General features: G+C 58.6%; 1 protein-coding gene across 5 annotated transcripts in view; it reads right to left on the bottom strand.

Annotated features, from left to right (window-relative positions):
• Positions 1-813: 813 nt before the first annotated feature.
• Positions 814-21,595, bottom strand: part of LRRK1 (leucine rich repeat kinase 1) — a 105,201-nt gene continuing 84,419 nt past the window's right edge. For all 5 annotated transcript variants that reach the window (XM_045825093.1, XM_045825094.1, XM_045825092.1 and 2 more), the window contains 13 exons: positions 20,342-20,505; positions 19,261-19,400; positions 16,903-17,152; positions 15,181-15,347; positions 12,650-12,847; positions 11,190-11,467; positions 10,157-10,351; positions 9,257-9,408; positions 8,656-8,773; positions 7,259-7,375; positions 4,381-5,231; positions 3,867-3,968; positions 814-2,249 (listed from right to left, as the gene is read on the bottom strand). In XM_045825093.1, coding sequence (XP_045681049.1) covers positions 2,072-2,249; positions 3,867-3,968; positions 4,381-5,231; positions 7,259-7,375; positions 8,656-8,773; positions 9,257-9,408; positions 10,157-10,351; positions 11,190-11,467; positions 12,650-12,847; positions 15,181-15,347; positions 16,903-17,152; positions 19,261-19,400; positions 20,342-20,505 — 2,910 coding nt within the window. In that variant the 3' untranslated portion in view covers positions 814-2,071. The remainder of the gene's footprint in view (positions 2,250-3,866; positions 3,969-4,380; positions 5,232-7,258; positions 7,376-8,655; positions 8,774-9,256; positions 9,409-10,156; positions 10,352-11,189; positions 11,468-12,649; positions 12,848-15,180; positions 15,348-16,902; positions 17,153-19,260; positions 19,401-20,341; positions 20,506-21,595) is intronic.

The following is a 21,595-nucleotide window of genomic DNA, read 5'->3' as shown; positions in this document are numbered from 1 at the left end:
CTGGGCTTGTTAGGAACCGGGCCACACAGCAGGAAGTGAACTTGAATATTATGCACTTGAATCATCCTGAAACCATCCCCCAAGACCCTGGACCGTGGAAAGATTGTCTTCCATGAAATTGGTCCCTGGTGCCCAGAAGGTTGGGGACCGCTGTTCACTGCCATCTCCCTAAAAGCAGAGCTCCTTGTCTGTTAGATTATCAGCGTCCATTTGCATTTCTAATATTTACTAGAGGCAGGCTCATTAACCATTTGCTGTATGGTTCCCAACTTGTGTGATGAAGTTCTTCCCTAAACTGGCTCTGCAAGGCTGTTCCTCGGGGGCAGGTTGGCCCTGGGTAGGGGGCGGGAGGATTAAAGTTAGGGACAGGAGCAGGAGGGAGCCAGGCCGGAAAGGCGGCTGGGATGGATCATGGGGGCCCTGTCTGCAAAGCAGTCTGCTACAGGTGAGTGGAGGGCAGATTTGCAGCCTGGGAAAGACAGGACCCCATGTGTACTTGTGTAGGGTTAACTGGGCAGCTGTGGGGTGCCGGCACGAGGTCAGCGGTGACCACCAAGGCCCTGCTGAGGGACCGGGGCTGGAAAACGGTGAGGAAGTGGGTAGAATGCACAGATCCTCAGCTGCTCTGGGACTCAGCGCCCAGGCCAGTGAAAGGAAGTGGGGAGACGGACAGATCGGCTGTCTCTGCCCATGGGAACTGCTATGGGACAGCGGGTATGCGGGGGCCGCCCCTTTGGCCCCGGGCCGGGCCGGGGCCCGGGTGGGATCAGCCTGTGTGGCTGTTCCAAGCCCTGTACAGATGGAGAGTATGACTTCATTCTTAAGAGTCTGTTTATTTGCAGATAAAAGGAGTCACAAGGGTCCGCACACCCCAGCACATCGGAAGTTCGATTCGAGTGATTTAATTTTGGAAGAAGGTCAGCAGCATGAAACGGAGGGTGCTCCTACACTTGGGCTCCCGTTCTGGGTTCAGCAGCCTCAGGTGGCTACTCTCGGAAGCCACGTGGATGCGTGTGCACAGGCGTGTGCGCAGAACTTCTACAAATTCTTGCTGGTGTGCCCCTACGGCCCCCCGTCGACCATGTCACTCTTTCCACCCCACTGTACTCGCGAGCACTCAGCGCTCCGCAGACACATAATGTTGCTCTAAGCCCCATAGGATGTAATTTCCCAGCCAGGGGCCCAACGGCTGCGCTATTCCTTAATTTGTGAAAGTGATAAACAAGATTATCATGTGCAAACAGAACAGGGCTTGTGCTCCGGCTGCATCCAAGTTTATTTTACAAAGCTATAAACACAAGGCCCTTTCTCCAGCCCCGCTGATTGAGTGTCTCCTTCCTTTTGTCTGCACGAGGAGAATGTAAAGGCCGCGCCGGCCCCGGGTGAGCTCTTGGCTTTCCGGCTGTGTCCCTTAAAGGGACTCTTTCATTCCCCCGGATTGGGCAACGCTCCTCGCCGCCGAGGGTCCTTTTGGGGGTTTCTCACACAGAGACTTTCCCCAGCCGGAGACATATGATCTCAGCTTCCCCGAGCGGGGCCCCGAGCCCCGGGGACTCAGGAGCTTGTGAAATGTGCTGAGAACCGGGGGGCCACCAGGGAAAGGGGCAGGGGTCAGGGCCCTCCTCCCTCCCCGCCTTGCACTGCTTCCCGACTGAGAGCGTCTAGTGTAATTCCATCTGAGACTGGGGAGGAACATGGGCATGCCCCGCATGCCGGGAAGGCCCAGCCTTCTGTCCCCGTCCAGCACACGGTCCCCCTCCCCTGCTTCTAGAAGTGGACAGAGGCGGCAGGGGGGAGTTCCTATTGTCCAGCCCCACCACTCCCCCCTGGGCTGTAAAACCAGCAATGCAGGGGAAGCGGTGGGAGTATCCAGGTAACTCTGCTCTGGAGAACCAGAGAGTCCCAAAGCCACTGCCAGGGGCGGGGACATCTCAGCACTTGATAGCAGCAAGTGGTCCATGGGAGAACCGAGTCCGTCTTCTGGGTCCTCCGAGGGCGGCAGGCTGTAGGTAGAGGGGGCAGCCCACTGGCCTGGGCCAGCCAGGTCCAAGCGACGGTCATTCCACAGGAATTACCTTCTCTTCCGCGTGCAAGCCTCCAGCCGGCCCAGCTCCTCGAAGGACTGGTAGAAGACATCGAACTCCCTGGTGCCCCAGCCCCTCCAGACAGCCAGACACCACTCCATGTCTTCGTTCTCGAAGCCACACACCACCGTGTCCTTTGCCACCACAGCCGCATCCACCAGTGCCCTGCAGAGAGGGGGCGCTGTCTGAGGTAACCCATGGGGGTTGCCACGTGGTCGGGGCTGGGACCCTCACCCTGCACGTTGTCCTCCAGAGGACAGGGCGTGGCTAAGGGGGGGGGGCACCTGTGCGTCCCAGGCTGGCCCCGCCCATGTGCTCTGATGCCCCGCCCCTCCCTGGTGGTCCAGCCTTGGGTAGAAGCTTCCTAACATCTAAAGAGGGGCCGCGGGCATCAGCTCCGGTTCACAGGGGATTGTTTTTGGACAGCAATGATACCATCAGAGCAGGTATCCCCTGTGGCGCATCCAGAAAATACCATCGACTCTAATTTCTGTTCGTCCATAGCTCATGACAAATTTGACTTTAACTCCGTGCCCTTGCCTCATGCAGATTTCCTCTCCCTTTCCAAGTTCCCACGTGTCTAGAGAATACAGGGTAATAATACATGAGGCAGAACACCTTCAGCACGTGGCTCTGGGCAGTTTCGCACCATCTGGGCATGCGCAGTTCCCTCCTGGGCCCCCGCCCGGCTGTGCAGCCCCGCCCCCTCCGGTGACGCACAGCGTGCCCTGGTGCGCTGCCCGGCACTGAGACCAGCCTGTGCACCGGGACGCCCTGGGAGCCCAGCTGGCTTCTCCAGGGTCCTGCACGTTACAGGCCCTCCTTAGCCACCTGCTGAGGGAACAACGTCTCAGACGAACCTCAAAACTGCTGGCGGGCTAAGGCTACGGTTCTCCTTTGGGCTGGCCGTCTGAGCCGCTTTCTCCCTACAGTGAGTGAGCGTGCCTGGCTTTTGGGGGACAAACAGGGGCAATGGAGGGACACTGACAGCAGGCTCTCTGAGGTTAGCAGCCTTGGCCTCTACAGACCCAGCGGCTCCCCCAGAAGCCCCACCTACGACCTGGGAAGGGCTTCCGTCCAACACCGCAGCCCATGCTCCGCAGGGTTCAGCAGCAAGCCCAGATTTTGCTTTGAGAGTCACTGGCCCTGGTGACTCACTGGTTGCAGGGGGTGGGGGCGGGTAAGGGAGGCAGCTTTCCTGGGTCATCGCCTGCTCTGGGGGAAACAAGCCAGATGGGGTGTCTCCATGAGGAAGGCTGACCACATGGGGTTCGGGAGACAAATGAGGGGGCAAATACCGTGGGGAACCGCGGGTGCCAGCCTCTCATCTCTACCGCCAGGCAGACCCTGCCCAGTCTCTCCTGCCCAGTGAGGTAGGACTCCCTGAACCAAAGGGTACAAAGCCCTACCTGGCACTGTCTGGGCAGGTGGGACGCCTTGGGAAGGGCTGTCTTGCTTGGTGCAAAGGACAATGAGTCACCTGGATCCCCATTTCCATGGCCCCTGTCCTTGGGTCCTGGAGGCACTTGGTCGCCAGGGGCACTGGGTTCCCCAGAAACAGGTGGCTGTAACCATGACTGATGCCTGGTTTAGCTGGTATCTGCTGACCTCCCAGGAGCTGCCTGGAGCACCTTGCTCCTGGCCTGCCTCACAGCCACGTCGGTGGATGTGATGTTTATTTGTGGGCAAGAGGGCTGGGGGACACTGTGCAGGAATGCGGCCAGGGGGGCCTGGATTCCCCATGCCACAGCCCAGGTCCTGAGAGCTGCCCCTCCATCTTACCCCCATGGATTCAGCTCTCGGGCCTTCAAGACGGCGATGACCCGGCCCCGCTGGGCGCCTGCGTCCTTCTCCAGGCCGATGACGATAACATCTCCCCCGCGCCTGTGAAACCAGAACCGAGAAGGGGAAGCGCTTTGTCCAGGCCGGCGCTCCCCAGGGGAAATGGAGCTGGCATGCAGAAGGGAAGGGCAACAAATGCGCAGTTTCTGCTAATGGACCGAGGTGCAGCGAGGGCACCGCGGCCGGGCGCACAAGCCCTTTCCCAGGAGGAAACCAGATCGCACTTGACCGTGGCCCTCCTTCGTGGTGCCCTGGGGGCAGATGAGCTTTAGTGCAGCCCTTCTCAGATTTGCTTGCTCAAGAGATCCCTCCAGATTTCACAACGGAGGGAGCGGCTCCCCGTGGATCCGTGGAATGGATCGTGATGGTAGCTCAAAACTTCCTTCACTCCGCCCCCAACGTGAGAGAGTGGGGGACACCCACAAGGTCTCGCCCCACGGCTGGGAGCCCTTACCTGGGGACCCAGATGACGTCCTTCACGGCGAGGACCTTCACGGCTTGCAGGTGCTGGCTGAAAGCCTCCCCACCCACGGGGCTCAGCTCGTGATCGGACCTGTCGGAGCCGGCCGTGGGCTCCAGCAGCCTGTCCGCGTCCTCGCAGTCGGTGGAGAAGGGCACGCTGGAAGAGCTGGCCGGGGAGCAGGGCAGGCTCAAGGGGGACAGGGGGGCCCGGTGCGGTGGGGACGAGGAGTAGGAGGACATGGAGCAGTAGTCGGTCAGCGAGTCCTGGTGGGTCAGGATCTGCGTGCCCAGCTCCTTGCTGTACATGATGCTCACGTCCGCGATGGAGTCCCCCTCGGGTTCCTTCGGGCTGGCTGTGCGGCTGTCCGGCGGCTCCAGGCCCGACGGGCGCACGGGGAACATGTCCCTCAGGGGGTTGGGGTCCCCGCAGAAGTACCGGGCGCACAGCTGGTAGGTGGCCGAGTGGTACATCACCAAGGAGTTGGCCTTGTCGTCCAGGCACCAGACCACCTCCTCGCCCTTGCACTCCGAGCTGCACACGATCGACGTGACCACTGAGGGGGCCGTGTAGGGCTCCAGCCGCCGGCTGATGTCCAGGGCGGCGCAGTCGATGACCAGCAGGCCCGGCCCGTTGCTGTACCAGACCTCGGACCCGCTGTTGACCACCTCCATGGCCCTCACGGGGTAGGGGTTCTGCCGCGCGTCCTCGTCTGGGATGCTGAACTTGGCCCTGTTGGCCGTGTGCGAGCACAGGTAGGAGCAGCTGTCGTCCGGGGTGCCCCGCACCACGGGGAACGCCGCCACCAGCCCGTCGGCCAGGCCCGCCAGCACCAGGTAGGAATTCTGCCGGGGGAAGACAGGGATGCGTGACTCCCTCTCCCCTCACGTGGGGGCCAGACTAACCTTCACACAGACCCCAGGCCACCCGGGCTTCCCGCCAGCATGCCAGTCCTCACTGGTGCGGGCAGGGCGGAGCCCACCCGGTTTCTGCTCCAGGATGTCACATGCGCCCGCCAAGCTAATTCTTAAAGAAACCGCTTCCCATGCAACCCTCTGATAGGAGCGCTCTCTGGGGGCTGTGTCCACCTTCCTGCAGCTTCCCACACCCGCGTGCAAATGCCTGTGCTGCAGCAGACACTGATTGTCCTTGGGGTCCCCCCCCCCGCGACTCCCACAGTGAAGCGTGTGCTCTTCTCCGGCCACTAGAGGTCACCGCAAAGAGGCCAAGGTTGCAGCGACCAGGCCTGGCTGAATGCTGGGCTGGCCTCCTGGAGCATCTGTGAGAAGCCGGGGAGACGTCTGAGCCTGGCTGCCCTAGTGGGGCTGAGGTTGGGGAGGGAAGAGCAAAGCAGGAGCCAGGACGGAGCAAGGGTCCAGGCCGTGTGCTGGCGAGCCCGGGAGGTGGGGCTGTCCGAGATAAAGCGAACCAGCCTCCGGCAAGAGAGCAAGGTCAACTCCAGCCCCAAGAACATCGATTGAGATCCATCTTCAGGATTTTAGGAAAGAAAGCAGCCAAAGCAAACAGGAGCTACATCTCTAGTGCTGGCCCGGGCCCCAGCCGGGGCCGTGAAGGGAGCCACGCAGCCCGGCTGGGTGTGCACATGCGCGTGCGAGAATGCAGGGGTCTGCCGTCCGCGGCCTCCGGGGGCAGGTCCCCCGGCAGGGAGGCTCCGCACAGAGCAGGCTTTATTCCCTCTGGTGGTGCGGGCGGTGGTGCCCGGGCCCGGGGGCTCCGGCCAGCCGTGGCCTCAAATAACGCTTTGTACCGTGTTCTCCTGCACGCTGGTGCAGACCGGGCCCCGAGCTGCCTGGCCTCGCCCGCCCGTGGGGCCACGGTCATAAATGACTCTGAGGTCGACTTCAGACTTTTTTTTTTTTTAAAGAAATGCAACTGTGGTAGGGTGGAGAGAAGAGTGCATATATTTTGGGATCCTCAGGAGGCAATCATAAGGCTCATGTTTAATAAGCACCACAGCCTGGAGCTTTGGGTACGTGATGCCCAGAGACTCTTTCTGCGATGTCTTTTCGTCCCCATTTTACAGATGAGAAAGCGGAAGGTGGAAGATGGCAGCGGACACATCCTCACAAAGCCACACCCATAACGACACCTTGGTGGGGCTCGGGGGCAGGGGTCTCAGGGCAGAAAAAGGGAGGGAGCGTTGCCCGGATTCCAGAAGCTGGAGAAGCCTGAGATTGTCACTGAGGGATGGGCGTGACAGTGAGGGCAGCTTCTCTGAGCTGGGGCCCTGGCCTTGACCTTGAGAACTGAGGAGGAGATAGCCTGGGAAAGCTAGGTGGCAGCCAGAATTCCTGGTGGGAAGCACCCCCTTTGAGTGTGGTGTGGGCTGGGTTGGGGTTCGAGGGGGAGTTTGGGGAGCCTCGAGGGCCATACAGAGCTGCCCTGGGGCCTGGGCTGGGGAGAGCAGCACCCTGGGGTCCCGCACGGGACAAAGAGGGACCCCGGTCTGGGACTGACAGGAACACTCCAGAGGAGGCAGAGAGGAGGATGAAGTGAGGTGGCTGCCCCACAGGGGTGGGGACAGGGCCACCGGGAGGCGCTGCAGGCCCCAACTCCATGGGACTGCTCCTTTACAGCATCTGCACCGGGGAAGCATCTCACCGAACTCTGGGACTGTGCTATTTGCGTGGGGAACACAAGCCTTCCACTGAGCCCTTACTCTTATCGGCTGTGCAGGCAGGTTCTCCCAAGCCGGATGGGCGCTAATGACGGCCCAGGTCCCCGGGGTCTCCACAGCCGACAGGGACCTGAGTTTGGTGGCCCAAGAGGGCGCGGCTTTGCTCCCCCCACGAGAACGGGGAAGGGAGAACCGTCCACGTGCGCACTCACTGCCCCCGCCCCAGCACCTCACCTTTTTCAGAACAGGCACCGCCAAGAAGCAGGTGACGATGGCTGGGGTGTCCAGAGCCCGCTGCGGCATGTTCAAGGGGCACATGCCCTTGAGGCTGTAGATGTAGATCTTCTGGTCCTGCAGGGGCAGGGTGGGGGCGGGGGGCCAGCGTGAGACCCGGGCTGAAACGCGCCCGACGTTCCCTGCGGGGCCCACTCCGTGGCGGGCTCCCTCTGGGCCTTAGCGAGTCCCGTGTCCAGAAGCTTTGTGGTTTGCTTGTTCCCCTGATTCCTGTTCTTTGTAGGGACTGAAAACTACAGGGGTGTCTCAAGAAGAAAATCAAACGGCCCATACTCCACTGCCCAGAGAAACCCCCTTTGGGGGCTGGGGTGTGGAATTTCAGTTTCTGTGGGTGCATATGTGTGTGCGTGTCCTGGTTCTTGCCGTGGCCACACACCCTGCAGGCAGAGGCCCCGTGCACTAGTCCCCGAGTGGACAGTGTGTGAGCTCTCTTCGCGTCTGCCCTCAAGTGCGCCCCCATTGGGTTCCTCTGTTCTCGGTGGCTGAGCCCGTTTCTGAGTCCTCACGACTATGCATTACCCTGGGGTGAGCGTTCTGACATGCATGCCTGTCTGTCTCTGTGTGTGTCTCGGGTGTTTTCTTAGAACAGATGCCTAAGGCTGACATTACTGAGGCTGCACCAATTTATAACCCCACCTACCTACCCATCCTCCCGCCCACCCTAGATGCTTCAGAATGTCTGTTTTGGGGCATTCCTGTCTGGACTTCTCAGAAGACAGCAACTTGGACTTTCGGCTGCCTCTTTTTCTTTTTTTTATTGCTTTTTAGGGAAAGAGACAGAGGAAAGGAGAGAGAGAAATATCGATGTGAGGGAGAAGCATTGATTGGTTGCCTCCCACACATGCCTGGACCTAGATTATATGCAGCCTGGCTGGGGATCGAACCCACAACCCAGGTATATGCTCTGACTGGGAATCGAACCCACAACCCTTAGGTTACAAGACGACAGTCCAACCCGCTGAGCCTCACCAGCCCAGGGCTCTGCTGACTTGTTTGATGTGAAGGCACAAGGCCTCTGAGCCGAATGCACGTGCTGGGTAGCGCTGGCCATGTTATATGAAACCCAGTCACATCACCGACCCTCTGAGCGACTAGGGCTCTGCCCCTGACACTCGTCATGGCCGAGTCCCCATCGCCAGCCACGCACAAGGTGGAGATGCTGCTGGGTTGCAGGGCTCCCGGATGGCTCTGGGGCCTCACAGGTGTGGGCTGGGGTCACTGGAGATTCAAATGATCCTGGCGGCCTGCACTTTCAGCCGTTCAGCATGGCTGCTCCCGGTTCGGCCGGCCATGACGAGAGCCCTGCACAGGGTGCGGGGGTGGTGGGGGGCGGTTACCTCGGTGGCCGTCCACAGAGAGCTCTGGACCTTGAGTTGACAGCTCAGCTTCATGCCCGCACAGCTCATCCTCTGCACTTCCAGGAGGCCCTTCTCCGTGTTCACCACCGTGTAGTTCCTACGATGGACAGTGGGCGTGAGGTCAGCTCACGGGGGCGGGGTGTGGGCTGGGGGTGCTTGAATATTCAGGCAGACAAAAGCCACTCCCACCGAGAAGAAAGAAAGACTCCCTCCCCCCTCTCTTGACACTACTCAGCAACTCTACTCCAGCACCTGATCTCTCTTCCTCATCTCCAGAATCCCTTCCGCCCTCTACCATCGAGCTGAAGATAGCTCCCCTCTTAAAACAGAGCCTGCCCTTGACCTCCGCCCTCCACGCCCCTAGCAGATACCACCTCTTCTTTGCTTCTCTTCATCGCAAGCCCACTCGTGCCTGTCTGCTTGGGAGGGACTCCATTTTTCTCTCATGAGAAGACTCCATCCGGCTTTCAGTCTGCTGCGTGCTCCATGTCCCTGACTGTGGTCACCCCCGACTGCCCCCCAATTCCAAGGTCGCTCCCGCCCTGACACCGGCAGGGCGTGGGATGCCGCAGGATGTTACCTGGACTCTTCTTTCCCATCCCAGAAGACCACCATGTACTCCTGGCTCTGGGACGAGAAGAAGGTGGTCTGCTTCCCGCAGGGCAGCTGGTACATGAAGGTGGCGAAGGTGGGGTCCTTCATTTGGCTCACCACGGACAGGGCCAGCGGTCGCTGGGGGAGAGAGGCCACCGGGGCCGTGAGCCGGGGTCTCTTACAACCAGAAGGACGCCCGTTCCGCCTGCTTAACCGACGGTCTTCAACCAGGAGGGAAGGAGTGGCGTCTGCTCATTCAAGACCCATGGGAAACAACAGCCAAAACAGACACCAGAAACAGACCCTTCCAGGCGTCTGGGTCATCGCCGTCTATGGCAACTCAGACTCAGGGGACGAGGTGAGCTTACTGCTGGGATAGTCCAGTCCCCGCGCCCAGGGACACACAACTTTATAAAGAAACATTCTCAGACCTCATGCATTCCTGATTAAACCAGCACCTTTGAAAGTGGTGAGTGAGTTTCACCCTGAAAGCACTGGTCTCTCCCAACGACAGCCCGCTCTCACACGATCACGTGGCTGCTGTTCCTTCTCACGGGCAAACCTTCTTCCCACTACTTTGCAAAGACATAGCTAGGCTCTCCGCCCCTGCACGGGGACTGTCTGGCCACAAAGGGGCTGGTATGCTTTGTGTGCATGACAACGCAATAAAAAAGTTGGGGAGGAAAAGGACGCCCATTGGTCACAGTAGTGACATGCATGTGACGAAAATGATCTGGATATATTAGGAGTTGTAAATATTTCTAGGACAGAAGAGTTGCCCTTTTTGCTCAAGACCCTTTGGGCAGAGTGGGCTTGGGACGGAGGGCGCCCACCGCAGTGGCTGAAGGGGCCAGGCCCCAGGCTCTCCCCCACACCCCCCAGGTACCTTCTCAGGCTTCGTGTCCCAGCATTCCATCATGAGCGCCTGCAGCCGATGGAACTGCACCTCCTCCGGCTGCCCCAGCACCGGGCGGATGCCCTTGGACAGCTTCTTGGCAATCTGCAGCTGGTGGTGGCCCAGCGCGGGCCGCTGTCCCGACAGCAGCTCGTAGAGCACCATTCCGTATGAGAACATGTCCACCTGGGCAGAGAGGCAAGCCAAGTCAGGTCCCCCGCCCCCCGCCCCAGGCCCAGAGGCTCTCGAAAGCTGCCCCTGAGAGGGAGGGCGCAGGGGGGACACCGTTAGGGAGGGGACACACGGGCCCCGCCCAAAGGGAGGCACGCAGCTGTCCACGCACCAGTCCAGCATTTCTCTCCACCTATCCAAACATCCAGCAAACCAACTGGCAACCCATCAGTCTGTCCCTTCATCCATCCATCTTCCAGTCCATCCATCTGTCCTTCCTTTCTTCCTTCTGTCCTTGTAAGCACCCATTTTTCTGCACATGTATCTATCCATTCTCCTGCTTACCCATCCATCCATCCATCCACCCACCCATCCACCAATCCATCCATCATCCATCCATCCATCCATCCACCCATCCATCTGCCCATCTGTCTATCCATCCACCCATCCATCCAACCATCATCCATCTGCCCATCTGTCCATCCATCACCCAACTGTCCATCATCCACCCATCCATCTACGCATCTATCACTATGAATCTTCCTGTTATAATCTTGGTTTTGAGATACCTCATCTGGGTCACTTGTTACTAACAAGCTCTTATTTTTCTCACTGTGATTTGCCTTTTCTAGCTTGGTGAACAGGTGCTGAGTTCACCCTCACGTGCTTAGGCATGCTTGAAGCAATCATTCAAGGATCCATCTGCTTGGGGGCAGGGAGTAGAGGAGGGGCACCCAGAGCTCAGAAGCTACTGGCACTGCGAGGACTATCTGGGTGGCCTGACCCGGGGCCTGGGCTCCTGAGCTGTGCGGCTGGGCCGCGCCAGGGGACGGCGGTGGGCCGGGGTGGGTACCTTCTCATCATACACGATGCGAGGCCGGATCTCCGGGGCCTGGTAGCCAGGGGTGCCCTCCACGCCCAGGGCGCCCTCGTGAAAGGACTGCCTGGAAATCCCGTAGTCCGACAGCTTGATGTTGACGTGGTCCTTGACGTCCAGGGACCAGACCAGGATGTTGTCGGACTTCAGGTCGCAGAAGATGATATTCTTCTTGTGCAGGTAGGCCAGGCCGGAGGCCACCTGGTAGGCTATCTTCTGGGTGAGCATGTGCCCCAGGGGCATGAAGGGAGAACCTGGGCACAGAAAAACATGCCCAACAGTCAGGACACCAACGGTGCTCTCCCCTTACCTTCCGTCTCCCCAGGATACTCTGTATTCCACTGACACGTTCTCATCATTCCCGCGCTGGGTACCGGAGGAGGCGGAGACTGAGCTCCTTCCGCAAAATATTACTTAAGACAATAACGCCTGCCGTTACAGCTGCACTCACGGGACCTGAGGCCAGGAGTTGGTGTTTTTACTGAAACAGCAAGTATGCAGAATCCCAGGCCAAGTTTGCTACACAGTCAAGGGGCAAGTTGCGGCTATAAGAGCCTTCGTTAAAAAAAAAAAAAAAAGTCTTCCATGGAGGCAGAAACAATTGAGTTTAACTGCATTTCTTTTCCCTGAGTCCAAAGATGGCTCCCTCTGTCAGGTCTCTGGAATTCAGTTGTGTGTTTCTCAAGCTAAGTTATTTTATTTTACTTTTTTTAAAAAATTGATTTTTAGACAGAGAGAGGAAGGGGGAAAAGAGAAAGAGAGACATCAGTTTGTCATTCCACTGACGGATGCATTCATTGGTTGATTCTCTCATGTGCCCTGACTGGGGATCGAACCCATAACCTTGGTGTATCGGGATGATGCTCTAACCAACGGAGCTGCCCAGTCAGGGCTCAAGGTAAGTTGTTTAAAAAATTTTGTTAAAAGAACAAGTGAGGATAAAACTGACCCCAGGGTCTCAGAGTTTTAATAGCGGCGGATGCGTGGGGCCCGTCACAGGTAAGGGAGAGATTACGTGGCCGTGGAACTTGTCTCCGGCCTCCCCGGCTGACTGACTGATGCTCGAGTTTACTCCCACTGGGGCTGTGCTCATTCTCCTTCTCAGGTGAGTCAGTTAAGCAGCTTCTGGGATTATAGCCATGAACCAGACCTCGAACCTGCTTCTCTCTGAGCTCCTGTGGCCTCACTGACACCACTGAATAGGTTTAAATGTGGTGGGGGCTTTTCACCACCCACAGGCAGGTGGCCTTGAGAGCCGAGGGCAGCTGTGTCCTGCCCCAGCCAGCCAGGCCAGGCCAGGCCAAGCCACGCTGCAAGGAGCGCCCAGGCCTGCGCTGCCGGCCATGCGCTCTGGAGCCTCCCAGGAGCATCCGCCCGCCCCCTGCGGAAGGTTCTCGCCACCCGCCCCTGCGGAAGGTTCTCGCCGCGGCGGGTACCTTTGGCGTTTTCGGACAGCACGGTGTTGAGGCTGCCCAGCGGGGCGAGCTCCAGGGCGAAGCAGAGGGGGTGGATGCTGATGCCGATCAGAGACACGATGCAGGGGTGCTGCAGGGCGTGCAGCATGCTGGCCTCCTGCCGGAACTCCGAGAAGTTCTTCACGGCGTCCGTGGCCCGCAGGTGCCGCAGCACGGTGTCTGCAGGGGGACGGCACGGCCGTCAGCGCGGCCCGGGGGGGAGCTCCGGGGGTGCAGGGCAGGCGACAGGGAGCAGCCTGCTTGGCGGGGCCCTGTGCTGGCTGCCCAGGGAGCCCGTCCGGGGCCACCTGCGTGAGGGTTCCGGCCACTCTGACCTCGAGGGGCCGGCGGGGTCAGGGTTTACATTTCAACACATGGGGGAGGGGGAGACACTACTACTCAGAATTTGGCCCCGGATGTGGCACTCCTGAGGCTTTCTAGGCCGATACAAGCCCCTACTCCTCCTCAGCCCATAAACTCGTCCCTGTCACTTGGCGGCTCCTGCTTTGTCAGTGGAAGGTTAGGCACGTCCTCACCCTTGTCCCCTAGATGATGCTCTCGCCCCATGCGGGTGCTGGCCGCCTGAGGGGCACAGCTGTGTCTTATTTCAGCTCTGCGTCCGGAGCCCCACCCGGAGCCTGGCTGAGGTGACTGCTCCCCCACAAGGATGCTGAGGCTTTGGTCTCTACCACCCACTTAATTCCCCACCCAGTGGCCAGGGCCACCTGAGACAGAAAGGGCCACCGGCCTCTCCTCAGCCAGGGATGAAATTGTGGGGGCAGCTCCAGGTCTGAGACAGGAGACCTCAGGCCGGAGAAGGGTGTGTGGCCAGTGGTGTGATTTCGAACCTGAGCTCTAACCTTCTCCCAGTGCCCCTGGAATGCACCCCCGCCCCCCAAACAGAAGGCCCCTGCCCAACACGTGGAGGGGCAGGATGCCCCCCACTGGGCTGTGGCCAGCCCTGAGGTCTCAGAGCAGGATCCTCCAGGCCTTGTTTCTACTCCTGTGTCCCGATCTGTCCCTCCTTTATGAGCAGATCTTTTTAAGAGTTCTTTTTTTTTAAAAAAAAAAATTATTTTTAGAGAAGGGAAAAGAAGGAGAAAGACAGGGAGAGAAATATCAATGAGGAAGACAGACATCAATGTGTGGTTGCCTCTCGTGCGCCCCCAGCTGGGGACCTGGCCTGCAACCCAGGCAGGGTCCCTGGCTGGGAATCAAACTGGCGACCCTTTGGTCTGTAGGCTGGCACTCAATCCACTGAGTCCCACCAGCCAGGGCCTTATGGTCAGATTTTAAAAATCGGGAATCATTGGACGTGGAGGTTCAAACAGCATGGAAAAAAATCTTGGCAATTCAAATTGATTGATGGTGGCAGATGTATGTGTGTGCCGGCCAGATTTGTGTGTGTGTGTGTGTGTTTTAACTGGGAAAGTTTTGTTTTTCACGATCGGTCTTAAAAGCATTAAGAATTCATTTCTGACTGTGGTGTGAAGCCTGACCCGAATCTCCGCCCTCGTGCACTGACAAGCCAGTCTTTCCCTCGGCTCATGAGGTCACCTCCGTCCCCGCCAGCTTCCCGCACACGTCACGCCGTCCCGCTCCCCTGGAGGCCCGCTGGCGCCCGGGAGAAAACCGCCGCCACGCCCGTACGCCTGTCAGTCGTGACATGGGCTGGGCAGGCCTCTCTTCTGCTGCCCACTGCGGGGGCTTTCCTGGCTGTTCCTGGCCTGGTGCCGTTTCATAGGCATTTTACAATCAGTCCAGTTTCACACTTACACTCACACACACACACACACACACACACACCCATTTGACGAAACCCTTCCCGACTCTGGGCTTGGTGAAGACTCTCTTAGCTTTCTCTGTGCGGAAAGTTGCCTTCTCTTTGCTCCGTTACAGTTTTGTCTCTTCCTCTCTGACCTGCTTTCTTTCTGCGGGTCCACGATTCTAACTTTTCTGCCAATGCCGAGAGTGTAAATTACGGCGAGGAGGACCACGCCAAGCCAGGGGCCGTGACAAAGGTGGTATTGGGCTGGCTGGAGTGAGGACGAGCCCGGGGTGTTAAGAGGTGATGGGTGGAGACCATCTGTGAACTGTACACAGTGGGTAGGCCTTTGTGGGGGTGGGGGAGACCCCACGCCGGCTTCCCAATCCATCTAGCTGGAGAGCCCACCTTCCTTTAGTGGAGACAGCGGAGAGGGTCTCCCAGGCTGAGGGGTCCGCCTGAGGTCTGACTGTGTGGCCCCCACGTGCCAGGCCCGGGCGGGACATGGAGCAGATGGAAATAGGAAGGATGGCTCACGTCCTAAGCAGGAGCGTAACCTCCAAAAGCAAATTCCAGGCTTCGCTCAGCCCGATCCTGGGGCCTGTCCCACGTCCTGCCAGGGCTGTCCCCGGGGTCCACGCTGGCCTGGCTCACCCCCCTGCTCTTTCCCCCTTGCTATGGCCTCAGGCACGCAGTTTGGACCAAGGGAGCCCGTGTCTGAAGAGAAAGGACGCAGGGCCACGTTTACCTGCGGGGGCGTTAGCGAAGTTCTTGAACTTCTTGATCTGGAACCGCTTCACGGCCACAGGCTGGCCTTGGTACCGGGCCCGGTAGATGATGGTGCCGCTGCCGCCCTGGCCCAGGATGCTGCTCTCGTCCTCGCTGTGCTCCAGCTTGCTGTTCTCCAGGAAGAGCCTGCGGGAGACGCGGCGCAGGTCAGGACAGACGCCCGCCTGCCCAGAGCCCCGGGGGGAGGGAGCGCGATGCTCCGGGGCCGTGGCTGGGCCGCGGCTGACGTTTCCAGAGAGTCTGTGCGGGATCGTGGGTGCTGTTCAGAGCGCCGGGCTGTGCAGCTTCTGGACAAGCGACCTGGATTATGAACGTCACCACAGCCTGCGGTTAGAACCAAGCCTACGGGGACAAGCCACCTGGCCTTCCAGGCTCCACACCGGAGACGCCACTGCCCGGGCCCGGTGCGGGCACAAGACCTAACAAGGTTCAGCAAATACATGAAGATTCTAAAACTTTGGGACTGCCCAATAGGGCACCCCCACCCTCCAACCTGACTCACGCACATACATGAAACTCTGCCTGTGGTCTCTAGGCAATGTTAATTCTTGTGTTAAAGACCCAGGAATGAAGGAAAATCATTTTACAGAAGAGAGGTGTTTCACTAGTGTTTCCTCCGATGAGGTAACTGCGGAGGTTGCAAAGAACTGTGGAGGAAATTATCCCGTGGAGGAAGCAGTTCCTTAGTTAATTAACTAATAGTTTTAATTCTCACCTGAGGATTTGTTTGCTGATTTAGAGAGAGAGGAAGGGGGAGAGAAACATCGAGCCGTTTGCCTCCCGTACATGGCCTGACTAGGAATCGAACCCGTGACCTTTTGGTGTATGGGACAATGCTCCAACTCACTGAGCCACCCAGTCAGGGCATACTTTCTTGATTTCATGGGTTCCTTTAGAAGCAGGTCTTGGAACCCCAATTCTACAATATCACAGAATACTTCACGTCTATTTTCTTGGGACGGGGGAGTGATTTGGAAACATGAGAATTCGATGTTCTTTCCCCCTCTCCCCAAAAGTTTAATTCTCTCAAAGGAAACTAGATGTACCAATCCTCTGAATAAGAAACTAACAGGACCTCACAACTCCAAACAAGCTGCAAACAACCAATGTCAACGCCAATGTCACCCTGTCTGCAGGGAGACCAGAGCACAGCTTCCAGTTTCCGTGCCGACAGAAGATTCCGCCTCGTACTGAGCGCTTGGATTTCGTGACGGTTTCTTGCTTCATGGGAGCACAGTGTTTTCTGATTTCCCCAGCCTCTCCTCCAGGTACTGTGTTAGATGAGACTCCACAGGTTTTGGGGATCCCAGTGCTGAGGGCAGCGGTCAGGAGGTGGCATTTGCCAAGCCAGGAAATGAGGCTGCGGGTCTGGGGGTGCCCCTTTTCTCGAAGACCAAGGAGCACTGGACTCGAGCAGGGGCAGAGGAGGGATGAGGGAGGGGGAGCCAGGCCAGCGGAAGGAGCTCCCTCGTGGGGTTCCGGAAGGACTTCTCCTTCCAAGTGCTCTGCCCAGCTGGGCCAGGGCCGCCTCCCCTGGGAAAACGGCGGCCTGGTTCCCTTCAGGCAGCCTGGGACGGGACCCCGAAAGCCCCCCCTGAGATGGGGTGGGAGCGGCGGCTGCGGGAGCTGCCAGCACCGAGGGCGGCCCCCACGCGGCGCGGCGCTGCAGCGGCGTGCATACCTGGCCGGGAAGTCGGTCATGAACAGCTCGGGGACCAGCTCCTGCAGCGGCACGGGCACGTCGGGGTGCCGGGGGCAGGCGATGAAGTCCCGCTCGATGGCGGTCAGCACGCAGTCCTCCATGTCGAAGTACTGCACGTCCTCCGCTCTCTCGCCGGGGCCGGCGTGCTGGGCCCAGGAGGACTCGCAGACCGGGCAGGGCACGTACTGCTCCATGAGCGGGGTCCCGTCGCTCTCGGTGGCTGTCAGGGCTGCGTGGGGACGGAGCGGGAGACAGCTCGCCTGAAGGCGGCAGTGGCGGCAGGGGTGTCCCTGAGCAGCACCCTGCACACCCAGCCGGGGTGGGCCCATCCCAGCAGGAGGTCTGTCTGCTCTCGCCTGGCCCCCAGGGAGCGGCTGCAACCTGACTCCTGACTTGGGTTCCTTTTTGGAGAGCTCGGGCCTCCATCCTGAAAGATGCGCTCAGGGAGGGGGCAGGGGTGCCCTGGACAGCAGCTGGCGGCTGAGACCCTGAGCCCAGGGGTAGAGGGGCCCGGGGCCTGGGGGTCCCTCTTACACCGCCGGCCCCCGCAGGACACGGCGAGCTGAGTCCAGGCCTGCCAGGCTCCAGTGGCCGAGCCACAACCAGTGAGCAGTCATTGTTCACGTTTGAAACCCAAGCCTTGCAGTCCCCACGATTCTCTGTAGAAGAGCAAGCGACGCAGGCGGAGAAACGAGGGCATATCATACAAGACAAAAGCTGGTCATTTTGCACGGGCTCCCCGGGGCAGGAGAGACACAGCTTTTCTGCACGTCTCTGAAACGGGGTGCCAAAGACACCCCATGGCTGCACCCTCGGGGTGAGTGGGGGCCTGCTTTGTGCAGGGCGGGAGGCGGGCTTCCAGAACTTTCTGGGCACACCTGCCATGTGCAAGACATCCTGCCAGCTGGTTGGTGGCGGTGTCCCCAGACAGCCCTGTCCCAGGCCCTCAGCCCGGTCGGTCCCTCCCGTCTCAGGGGACTGCCTCCCTCCACCGCCAAGTCAAACCACAGGACCAGCTGCTACAGGGACCACTGCTTGGTGGGGAGATATTATAAAGGATCCAGGAGGGTTCCGACCCCTAAGTGCTACAATTCACACACCCAACTGCCTTCTCTGAGGCCCCCTCTGGGCCCTTTCCCGCATGGGTCACCTTCCCATCAGCACCAGCAGGACCCCAGGCCCTGGGGGCTGCGGCAGGCACATGACAGCACGCCCTGGCCACTCTCCTTCCGCATCTCCTCGGATGCTCGCCTGGGATGCAGGGATGGGGGGCCGGCCCGGAAGCCGGCCCAGGGAGGCCGGTGGCGGTGCCTGGGTCCCAAAGGCCCCTGCGCTGGCTCGCTGGGCCTCCAGCCCCCCGAGGGGGACGGCTCACGGGCCAGTTTTACCCCCGATGTCCTCCCCGCTGCAGAACGCCCTGTGGGCTTGTCTCCACTCCAGGAGCAAAACAAACAGCTTCACTTCAAAGAGTGTTTTCTTTGGGTGGACTGTCCAAGGGTTTGAGAAGGGCCGTGTGGGTGGCTGAGCCCCTGGGGGACTCGGGGGTGGGGACAGGCAGGGAAGGAGAGTGGGGGCCTTGGCAGGTGTGGCCCCTTCCATCCCCGCCCCTGCACAAGGGGTGAGCTCCAGCTGCGGGCTCCCCGCACCCCCCCCCAATTCCAGCAGCACTGTCCACACAAGACCGTGTGAGGCTCATCTTGTCTTCCTGGACCACATGTCCAAGGTCATGATCCTCCCCACACCCTGTGGGCAGCTGGGCAGCCAAACACAAGCCCCATGGGGTCTGGGCCCACATCGTCCCCACCCACACCCACAGCTGGACTCCCCCAGGGGTCAGACTCCACCCTAGGGTTCTTAGGGACCCTCTGGTTTCCTTGGGCTGAATACCAGTGGGATTTCTGGTCCCCAAATAAGGAGCCTCCAGATTTATACAGAAATGCAGTTGACCCTTAAACAATATGGGAGTCAGGGGCGCTGACCCTGTGCACTTGAAAATCTGAAGGCAAATTTTGATACCCCCAAAACTGAACTACAGTGGTCCCTCGGTGTCCCTGGGGGACCGGCTCCAGGACCCCCGCAGGTGCCCAAATCCACGCACGCTCAAGTCCCTTAGGTAAAGTGGAGGAGAACAGTGCGCCCAGTCAGCCCTTTGCACCCATGATTCCCTACAGTTTCAAGCCATCCTTGGTTGAATCTGCAAAACCCACAGCACGGAGAGCAACTTCATATTCATTTTAGGAATCCGCATGTACGTGGGCCTCACAGTTCAAACCCGTGTCGTTCCAGGGTCACGTGCATTCCCAGGAGCCCGGGCTGGGTTCAAGAACATCCTCTTACCGGGAAACCACTGGTCGATCAAGGAGTTGACGTGGTCGGTGATGAAGGCCATGGCCGAGAAGTCCCTCACTTCGGACTGGCAAATGATTTTTATCCCTCCGCTCTTCTTCTTCTTCCAGTTCACGTCCGAGGATTCCACGCTGCGAGCCAGAGGCAGGAAAGGAGCCCGCTGCAATCCTGCCCTGCGTGCAGGTGCCCCGGACGGGCCTCCTTGCCTCCAGGGCGAGGACCCCAGCTCCAGGGCCCCCCAGGGACCCCACGCCCAGCCGGGACTGTCGGGGGGGCCCTATGTTTGTGTGCAGGGCTCTGCCTCGTCCCCAAACCCCCCCCGCAACGTGGGGAAGCGGACATTTGTGAGGTCTTGGCCGTAAGCAACTCGCAGGCTGGGGTCTGGCTCTCAGGTGTGACCCGCGCGGGGCGGGGGGAAGGTTCTTTCCTGTCTGACCCACTGGATTCTCATCAGCCAAGTGGCCAGCGTGACGCTGAAGTGGAAACATCCACAGGAAAGCCCCAGGCCCTACAAGTGGCTCAAATCAGGCCCCCGTGTAAAGAGACTTTCCCCCTTTCCCTGAATCTCCCACAGAGCTGGGGAGAATATTTTGAAACATTCACTGTAAAGATGAAACAATCTTGTGTGTTTATGGAACCAGATTAAAATAATTTCTTCAACGTGATGTCTCCCTCTCTAAAGAAAGAAAGAAAGAAAGAAAGAAAGAAAGAAAGAAAGAAAGAAAGAAAGAAAGAAAACAGGAAGAGGGACCCAAGGGAGGCATCTCATGTCTCACTGGGGACTAGTGACATCATCTAGGACAGGCCACAGGACGGAGTGTCATGCCACCTAGGTGACCGCGGGGGCGCCGGAGCTCAGTGGCCACTGGCCTCCCACGAGTCCTGGGCTGGTCACCACGCCCTCCCTTGCTGTTTGCACCCCCCTACAAGGGAGGAGAGGAGGGGAGAGGAGATGTGGACCCTCTGGGACATTCGGGAGGGAGCGTCTCCTGCTTCTAGCCAGCTGCCGTGCTGAGCCGCTCTCGGGAGCAGAACCGGACTCCAATGGACGGTCCCCGGGGGAGGCCCCCACCTGAGGTAGCCCCCGTCAAACGTGACCAGGAGGCCCTCCTGCCAGTAGATGGTCTGGTTCCTCTTCACGCGGAACGTGCTGCAGCGGTTTCTCTGGTTCCCCGCGAAGCTGTAAATGGTGACTTTCCTGTGTCTGCTCTTCGTGTTCTTCTTGGTTTCGAAAAGCTGAAAAGGCAGAAAAAAGACCCTGCTTAAGGATTCTGGGCTCCTCCCTGGCCCCGGGCAGAGCGCTGAGGGTGCCGGGCTAGGCCCCACGGTGCTCAATGACCATGGTGTTCCCCCCCCGCACCCCTGTTCTCCCCACTGCCCACCCCGCTGCCTCTGCGTTAAATGCTGCGCCATCAGCGGGGTCTCCAGGGGACCCTGGGAACGTTTTCCCCCAAAGCCTGAAAATAGGCTTTTCTTTTTCAAGTCCGTCCCTCCTTCATTTTATCAGCAAAAACTGATAGTAAGAAACGAGGAAAATATAGAAAAAGGTAAGCAAGGAAATAAGACACCAGCACCACCTAACAAAGAGATTATGAAGGATTTGGTGAGTTTTTACATTCAATTGGCAAATATCAGAATCCTTGGAACACTTCCGCTCTGGACAAATACGTGTTGGAAATACAGGTTCACAAATTCTGATCTCTCAGGGAACTAGAAAAATATCTCAGCGGAAAACAAATTAGCAAGGAAAGAGGGGAAAGGATTTTGGTATGCTTTGTTCCAGACTCCTTTTTCTATCTATATGTTGGTTTATAAAACAACTGAGGTCATCTTTTCTAGATGAGTATCTCTAATTGTCTAAATTTCTAATCTTGGATTTCTAGCTTTGTATACTTTTCAAAGCTACGCTTTTCCCGTGCCTTCAAAAACTTAGGTGAAATCTATTCTGAAGCTCAGGATGCAGTACAGTAATTTCCTGAGCATTCTCTTCTTCTTCGGGTGCTTAGATGGAGTCTAACATTTTGCTCCTTCAAACAAGTCAGACAAACATAAAGAAGCACAAAGCTTTCTCTGATTTCAAAGAATCCCCTTGGTTCAGACTTTAAGCTGTAGGGTTACTGGGACAGGGTCTGAACAATTCATAGTGAGGGATCACTTTCAAAAGCCATTAAACTTATATACGCGCTTCTGTGTGTGGATGCCTCATGACTCTGAGGCCAGCTACGATCACTTCACTCTGTTAATTTCACCCTTCACTCTGTTAATTTCACCGTTTGCAAAGCAGCACCTCGGAGGTTGCTTGCATTTGCATGCCTCTGATCACTCA

The sequence above is a fragment of the Phyllostomus hastatus genome, unplaced genomic scaffold (assembly GCF_019186645.2).
Source record: "Phyllostomus hastatus isolate PE091 unplaced genomic scaffold, TTU_PhHast_1.1 phas_scaffold_555, whole genome shotgun sequence".
Lineage (NCBI taxonomy): Eukaryota > Metazoa > Chordata > Mammalia > Chiroptera > Phyllostomidae > Phyllostomus > Phyllostomus hastatus.
This window is presented reverse-complemented; position numbering and strand designations above follow the sequence as displayed.